At 33.6% G+C, this 8340-nt stretch overlaps 2 protein-coding genes across 4 annotated transcripts; both read right to left on the reverse strand.

The window, feature by feature from the left end:
• Positions 1-209: 209 nt before the first annotated feature.
• On the reverse strand, positions 210-3136 carry LOC105784643 (protein BASIC PENTACYSTEINE6). Of its 3 annotated transcripts, none has more exons than XM_052632439.1 (4): positions 2957-3136; positions 1996-2064; positions 1706-1879; positions 210-1599 (listed from the first exon to the last, which is right to left on the reverse strand). In XM_052632439.1, the coding sequence occupies exon 4, from the start codon at positions 1537-1539 to the stop codon at positions 604-606; it is 936 nt and encodes a 311-aa protein (XP_052488399.1). In that variant the 5' UTR covers positions 1540-1599; positions 1706-1879; positions 1996-2064; positions 2957-3136; the 3' UTR covers positions 210-603. The 3 variants fall into 3 exon arrangements, with proteins under 3 accessions (XP_052488399.1, XP_012466004.1, XP_012465992.1); XM_012610550.2 differs by having other exon boundaries at positions 210-1545; positions 1996-2053; positions 2957-3134; XM_012610538.2 differs by having other exon boundaries at positions 210-1545; positions 2957-3134.
• Positions 3137-3479: 343 nt separating this feature from the next.
• Positions 3480-5272, reverse strand: LOC105786819 (uncharacterized). The gene is made up of 3 exons (XM_052632444.1): positions 5089-5272; positions 4693-4863; positions 3480-4152 (listed from the first exon to the last, which is right to left on the reverse strand). The coding sequence occupies exons 1-3, from the start codon at positions 5182-5184 to the stop codon at positions 3910-3912; spliced, it is 510 nt and encodes a 169-aa protein (XP_052488404.1). The 5' UTR covers positions 5185-5272; the 3' UTR covers positions 3480-3909.
• Between the last annotated feature and the right edge of the window lie 3068 nt (positions 5273-8340).

Below are 8340 nucleotides of genomic sequence, written 5' to 3' on the forward strand. Positions count from 1 at the left end.
GTAAATGATAGATTTGATAGAAGTTGGACTTATTTAATTCTTTTTAATAGTATAGAAACTAAATTGATCCATTTAGTAATGGGACTAATTTGATACAGTCCTTACAATACAGGGTCTTCCCAGGTACTTAATTCTTTATTAATATGGTTACCTAAAACCTCTGGTTATCAAATTGTCATCCTACCTATTAGAGAAGCAAACTTGGTGGATTAAGCTAATAAACTGAAACTTGATTCAAGTACAACAAGACGTTTGAGGTACAATACTTTTACAATTAAGTAGAGAGCTACAGCCAACATAGTGCCAAGTTCACAACCCCATCATTTTTCCAAGCTTGGATGTGCCAATGGTGATGGATGCTTTCTCCTCTCTTCAAATACCAGGCTTGCTAATGGAAGATCGAGACATATCAGAGGGGGCGTTTCCAGGGAAACCCGAAATTAAGTTGGCATTACCCACCTACTACTATTCCTTACTACAGTTATTTCCGGATCATTTATTTTTCCTACACTGCTACAATGACTAACGAAAGAAACATGAGCCATGGATGACTCTTCTCTACTTCTCCATACCATCCCATTTGCATTTGGTATCTTGAGCAACCTACTTGATGGTGATGTAGCGGTTTGTCCCATGCTTGGCCCAGTGGTGCTTAAGATCAACAGGGTTGGACAAATCATAACCTTCTGCTGCAAGCCGAGTAAGCAGCTTGTTGAATGCGCTTCCACTCATCTTTCTGCCTCCGATTCGGGCATGTCTTTTGTTGGGAACTGCCGGCAAAGGATACATTGACAAGGAGGTTGTGCAACATGAAGATTGCCATCCCCCGTTTCCCCATTTATAGCACTGTCTTAGGACTCCGGTGCAGGAACAAACAGGCGGTGCCATAGTCGAGTCATCAAATACAACTTGATTCAACCCCAGATCCTTACCTTTCCAATCAGACTTCGTTGTCACTAGCTGTTTGTTGAGATCATCACCTGCACCACCCACATCTTGTCCACCCTTCCACTCATGTGACTTGCCAGACATAAGCTTATCCGAGTCCTCGTTCTCTTGTTTTACCTTTTTTGGAGGCTTTGTAGCCTTCTTGTTAGATGCAATTACCTTGGCCTCTTTTGCTCGTTTACCCTGTCTTGACTTTGCAGCTTCAGAGGTACCTGGCGTCACTGGTAGGACATCACTTGCATGCATTTCCCTTGAGTTATAAGGAACTTCACTAATGTGGGGCAGATGGTGAACGTGCTGCTGTGGATGTTGCATGTGCTTCACTCCACGTGAGATATGGAACCCTGGAGGACAAGAGGATATATTGCCAGATGCCAAGGAGTTCTCTCGATACTGCAGATTTGCTATGGCATTATCACGTTCTGCTATAGCATTATTTCGCTCAGCAATCGCTGCATCTCGCTGCAAGAATGCCATATCTCTCTCAGCAATAGCTGCCTTCTTCTCAGAAAGTGCTAAATTCCTTTCTTGAATAGCTGCGTCTCGTTCAGCCATAATGGCCATTATCTGCTTCATTGATGGCTGATGCATCAGCCACTGCAACAATAATCCTCAATAATTATCATCATTGACAGAAGTTTTCAGAAAATGCTGAAATTGAACACATTAATCGTAGAGGGGAGTTAATTCATTTATGTTGCTGTTTTACATCACTCTTAAGTATCTATAATCTGCAAAAAAACCCTCCTTAATATACCTGGCCCTGAGCTGTTCTATACTGATCTGCTTTAAGTCTTCCATTTTCACGATGCCCACCATCATCCATCGAAGACTCCAGGAAATTGTTGAGGTCGACAAATACAGTCTCAGAACTCCGGTGTGAGGGTTGTATTAGTCAAGCAAGCATCGCATCACTTCGGGGCAGACAATCCTGTATAACAGAAAAGTTGGACGAGGGAAGTAATAAGATTATGTTATTAATAGCAAAGGATTACACCATTGCTATCAGAAAAACAGCAGATATCATCCCACGGAAAATGCTACCACCTTACTATCGAAAGGCGTATGAGGAGCAAAACCACATCCTTTCAGCAGCTGATCTTCCCTGAATTACAACTGATGCATAATTACATCATCAAAAACAAAGAAACAAAAGTTTAATACCCAACAATTCTTAACTTATTAGCAGGGATTCTATCAGTTCAACGAGATTCATTTCCTAGTTCAGTCAAGAGGTATATCAAGCATACCAATCATTCAAAAGGTTGGTTCCAATGTAGAATCATTGGAGGCAAAAACAACTCCCTCCTATATCTATAGGTAAAACTATTCTATAATATCAATCCAAATAAAGATCCCTGGGCCTTAATAATTGATTTTAAATTCAATGCAATCCTTTCTCCTAACTTATTTGCCGTTTTAGAATCAAACCATAGATTCAGTTGTAAGCAAGAAATAAGTAACAAATATTTGACACTTAAAAACATCAGCTTTAACACTTAAAAGAATATTGACATAATATTTTAAGTCTACTACTTTACTACATCAAAACTGTTTTTAAAATGAGAGACAATGAAGCTAAACTTTCGGGCAAGACTTGAATAAATGTAGAACATACTAAAAGACTTGTAATTATCCCATATCAAGAGCTAAAAGACCTGATTCTTTCACAAGCCAAAACAGTCAAAAAGAAAAATATATATTTAAAAAAAGTATTTTCCAGTCCTAAGCTAAAACCCAAAAAAAACCCAGAACCCAAACAACTCTCGGTTTTTTAACTTCACTCCCATAGCTGTTTCAAAGAATCCAAATTCATAAAACCCTAGAAATGGGTGTGAAAGCACTCTTCCCTTGCTCCCTTAAAGCACTAAACACAAAAATTAATGAAAGCCAGGTGAGCGAAAGCAGGAAACAACTAAAACTAAGCATAATTAAGATGGGTTTACAGCCAAATCGATGATCAAACATGAGAAGAACAAAAAGTGGGTGTAGAAGAGAAGAAGCTCACCGGTGGAAGAATTAAAGAGGAGGAAATAGATGGGAAATCAAGGCATGAATTTTGATAAGTTGAAGAAATATGTGGAAAGGAATAGTGGAAAGAAAGGAAAAACAGAGGAATTTTTCCTTAATTTTTGTGTCCTGAGACCTTGATTTTCCACTGTAGTCTCGTCACGTTCCGCGGGTGGGATATAAACCTAAGCACTCAATCACACAATCCATCGCCTAAGGCTAATCCATTTTTGTTTTAATAAAACTTGGAATTCTTTTTAATGTAAATTATTATAAAAAATTATATTTACTTATGAGCTACGGTTAATATATTGCTATCGAAATAAACACATACATTAAATTGTGTGAAATTGATTTAACATCTTATATACATTTTACCCCTGTCAAATTACTCAAGTTTTCAACTGACCTAAACAACAATGATTTTAATTTTTATTGGTGCAACATTACTATACAGTTACATATTGCCTTAAAAAATACCCACAGCTTGTATTAAAAATATAGTATTTGAGAAAATCATCAGTCGAACAAACCATACTACGTTATAAAATGGGCCTCAGTTGACTTGGATTGTAAACCCTCTGCTCCCTAAGTTTAATCCCCCCTATTATTGTAGAGAAAGAACACTATCCATTTACATTTACACATTCCAATCTTATGAACTCAGAAACAAACGCATCGGACAATACAACTCGAATTCAGCCGACGCAGATGCCTGAGAACCATTCTCAAATCCTTTGATCTTCTCATTGTGGAATGGAGCATCAACTTGCCTGCTATTATTCCTTACAATCATGTTTTCTATAATCCCATATGGTAACCCATCAAGGAACTTAGAACTGACTTAGGGATCCATGGTTAACATCTTACATACTAACATTCTGCAATGGAAATAAAAGCAACCAAATCAGAGTTCATCTGTCCCCGTAACTGACTTAATTATATACCGAGTCAAATACACATGCACGCACAAAAAAGAAGGATGAAAATCGCGAATCCAACTGATTCGCTAAGTGCTAAAACTGAAAACATCTCTTTAGTTGTTGGAAAGACATGCCAAAAGAATCCAAAAGTTATAATAGCTGAAATGCAGCAACCATTAATGGCAACTCTAATCCTTCTTTCCCTCTTCTCTACGCTTGACTTGCTGAGGATAAGTACACCAATTACAATGAACATGGCACCTGCAAACCACTGTCAAACCTCTCACAATCAGAATATGCATGTTACTGAGTTAATTGCTTAAAACTTTGGTTTCCAACCATTTTCTAACCAAATATATATATTACCATTTTGTTTTCAATTTCATATACCAAAGAAAAATTATGTCATCAATATATATCAAGTAACTCCAATCCAATTAGACACCATAAGCATAAAGTTTGATTAGGGACAGATATAAGTAATCAAAGTTAGGGTGTTTGAAATTATGTACTTGAAAATCTCCTATTCTTCTATAATGATTTATGACATCCATAAGGAAAGTTACATAAACCTAATTGAAAATTTTACCATTACCATGCTTCTGCTTTTGGCAAGTAAATTCAATTAGACACCAATGGTGATGAGTTTATGTTACAGACTAACCAGTCCCTCCTACAGTTTAACGACATATACATTAAAGTTATCCTTTAAAAGTCTTGAACAACGATTCATCGGTTCTTCACCTTGTTCTTGTCATTTGTTAGTAATTGCTAAGATATTTAAATATCAATTCATTTATTTGGGAGTTACCTTAAACGACAATAGTTCCTCGAACAAGAAGAAGCCGGCAAGCCCAGAAGTGAGGAAATTAGTAGCAAAATTCGTAACTGTTGCTTGAAGAGATGAAAGAGCTTTCAAGCTGTTAACATAACATCCCCACATTATAACGTTGAAAAATACGACCAGACCGTATCTAATTACCTGTAAAAATTAAGAAACATTCACGTAAAGATCCATTATCATTTTAAAATTACAATTAAACCATGGGATCAATTGAGAATCCATAAGAACGATGTAAATTCTATGGGTAATTTACAAATAAATGTAAGATTAACTCTGTGAAAACGAAACCACATGAACACGAGTTAGAAGCGAAATCGAGATGGTTGATTGGAGTATAAGAAGATTGGGTAAATGAAAAGTTACTGGAGGTAACAAGAGTTTAGCGGCAACGGCAGCGAGCGCAGCGTTGAAACCAGCTGAGATTGCCCAGGCGTAGCCTTTCCCACTGCTACCTTCCATCTCCTTCCTCACGCCAAACCCAGTGGACTGATTTTTTCTGCAGGAAAAATGCAGACAAAATTCTACCGACTTTTCGCTCTATTGAGAGCTCTAATGGCCCAACACTTAGCCATGTTAGTCCATTGGGCCAGTTTAAGCATTATCTTTTGAGCTATTTTAGTCTCTTATTTTTAGAGCTGGAAAAATAGCCTTGAGCTCAAAAGTCCATCCGTGTTGATTCGAATTCGCAACAATCCAAATTTGAGAAAATTTATATTTTAAAATTTTGAGTTAAAAAAAACCTAAACCTAAGAAATCCCAAACTCAAGAAAATCCGAACCCGAGTTGATCTAGGACCAACTTGAGACTGGGATCGAACCCGAGAGCGATTTGATTTTAAGCCCCAGATAGATCCAATCTAAAATCCAAAAAAGTCCGAGTTTATGAAATTATATTTTAAATATTATATAATTGTATTAAAAAAAGTTATAAATAACAATATATCTTTATGTTAAATTATAAATTAAAATAAATTTTTAAAAAGATTAATTATGAATGTAAAATAATTTTTAATGAAAATATTATATATGTATAATAAATATTGAAAGTTAGTAATTATTTAAAAATTAAATTTAATGATTATGCAAAATATGCAATGATGTAATATATTAATTTAGTGATATAAAATGAAATTAAACTTAAAGAATTTATCAAATTTATTAAACTTTTAGTTAATGAAAAATCAAATTTGTATGTGCTCATTGTATCCATAATTCATATGAAAAATTAACACAACAATCTCTTTTAATATTTTATTTATATTTTAACATTTTATGATTTTTTTCTAGTTTGTTAGTATTTTTATTATTTTGTAATTTTATAATATTTTACAATTTTTATAATATTCGAATTACATCTAGAATGAACTTGACAAATAGGTGCTCAAATTCAAATAAACTTGAACGTTCATTTGTCCAGGTTCATTGTAGATGAAATTTTTAGTATATTTTGTACAATTTTTAGGATTTTAATTTTCTTAATATATGTTATGTGGCATGCCACTTCAGTATATTTGTCCAAGTGGTATGTCATATTTCAGCTTCTCATTGATTTTGTCATCACGTAAGTGCCTATTAACAATCAAATCGATTAATGACGATTTTCATAATCAGAAGGGTCTAGTTGATTTTTTTTTTCTTATTGAGAGCTCAATTGAGTTCATTCTTATTTCTTACGACCTTAATTGTTTTTCTTTTACTAAGTACATTTTTTTATCCTTAAGCTTAAATATAATAAATATTTTTCAATATTCAAAATTTAATAATAAAATAAAAATTATTGAGATGTCAATTTAGTAATATAATAAATAATAAAAATACTTTAGTCAATTTAAATTTTTTCCAAAACTTGTGTATTATAATATCTTAGATAATAATTCGAATAAATAAAATTTATATACATATCATACAACCATAAATGTTACGTACAAATAAACAAAAAATATTACATAAAATTCACGTGCATATTATATAATAATATAATTATGTTTATAAAATTCTTATTCATTACATTTACATAATCATAAACATTACATATAATAAGTACTTTTTAGTTATGTTATATACAATATCCATTAAAATAAAACATCTATATAAAATTTTTACTTTATATGAAACAAGTTTGTATTATGTTATTATCATTTGAAAGAAATTATTTATTACATTTGAAATATAATTTATAAACCATAAAAATTATTTTAATTTGTTTAAGCCCGTTTGACCTAACCCGATAGAATCCAAGAAAATCCGAGCTTTAAAATTCAAACTCGAGAAAATCTAAGTTCAAAAAGCCCGAGCTCGAGAATATCAAAGCTTGAGCTTATCTGAATCTAAAGACAACCCGATCCGAGCTCACCCGAACCTGCTCGTTTGCCACCTCCACTTATTTTATTTTTAGGGTTAACATGCACTTTACCCTCCTGAGCTTGAAAATTACCTAATTAGTACCTAAACTTTTTTGTGCCTCGTTGGTACCTAAACTTATATTCTGTTACACACATTGCCCCAATTTGTTAACAACGTTAATTTTTTAAGGAGTAACATATAGTTTGCCCTTGAACTTGTCCAAAAGTACCTAGTTAGTACCTAAACTTTATACTTTTTAAAATTAATTATTATTTTTTAAAATATTTTTTAATTTATGTCTGACACGTTTCATATTGAGAGGTTGCCACATGTCACCATAGGATCATTAGAAAAATTTCAGTTAAAGCAGTTTTCTTGCATGACCAAAATAAAATTTTGAAAACCGAGTCGGTTTGTGATATTTATAGCAATAAACTCTTTACCCAAATCACACATGTATTTTCAGCTAGACAGATCCTTGTCATTCTTGGCTTTTAACCAAACGGCCTTCTCCGTCCTGAGACCTTGATTTTCCACTGTAGTCTCGTCACGTTCCGCGGGTGGGATATAAACCTAAGCACTCAATCACACAATCCATCGCCTAAGGCTAATCCATTTTGTTTTAATAAAACTTGGAATTCTTTTTAATGTAAATTATTATAAAAATTATATTTACTTATGAGCTACGGTTAATATATTGCTATCGAAATAAACACATACATTAAATTGTGTGAAATTGATTTAACATCTTATATACATTTTACCCTGTCAAATTACTCAAGTTTTCAACTGACCTAAACAACAATGATTTTAATTTTATTGGTGCAACATTACTATACAGTTACATATTGCCTTAAAAATACCCACAGCTTGTATTAAAAATATAGTATTTGAGAAAATCATCAGTCGAACAAACCATACTACGTTATAAAATGGGCCTCAGTTGACTTGGATTGTAAACCCTCTGCTCCTAAGTTTAATCCCCTATTATTGTAGAGAAAGAACACTATCCATTTACATTTACACATTCCAATCTTATGAACTCAGAAACAAACGCATCGGACAATACAACTCGAATTCAGCCGACGCAGATGCCTGAGAACCATTCTCAAATCCTTTGATCTTCTCATTGTGGAATGGAGCATCAACTTGCCTGCTATTATTCCTTACAATCATGTTTTCTATAATCCCATATGGTAACCCATCAAGGAACTTAGAACTGACTTAGGGATCCATGGTTAACATCTTACATACTAACATTCTGCAATGGAAA

This window comes from Gossypium raimondii, chromosome 1, assembly GCF_025698545.1.
Source record: "Gossypium raimondii isolate GPD5lz chromosome 1, ASM2569854v1, whole genome shotgun sequence".
Classification (NCBI taxonomy): Eukaryota; Viridiplantae; Streptophyta; class Magnoliopsida; order Malvales; family Malvaceae; genus Gossypium; species Gossypium raimondii.

Excerpts from the sequence above, each read along its gene's own strand:
- LOC105784643 (XM_012610550.2), bottom strand. The coding sequence starts at position 1,774 with ATGGATGATGGTGGGCATCGTGAAAATGGAAGACTTAAAGCAGATCAG. Across the intron at positions 1,546-1,705 it reads ATAGAACAGCTCAGGGCCAG|TGGCTGATGCATCAGCCATC; the intron begins GTATATTAAGGA and ends TTATTGTTGCAG.
- LOC105786819 (XM_052632444.1), bottom strand. The coding sequence starts at position 5,184 with ATGGAAGGTAGCAGTGGGAAAGGCTACGCCTGGGCAATCTCAGCTGGT. Across the intron at positions 4,864-5,088 it reads CTAAACTCTTGTTACCTCCA|GTAATTAGATACGGTCTGGT; the intron begins GTAACTTTTCAT and ends TAATTTTTACAG. Across the intron at positions 4,153-4,692 it reads AGGAACTATTGTCGTTTAAG|TGGTTTGCAGGTGCCATGTT; the intron begins GTAACTCCCAAA and ends GAGGTTTGACAG.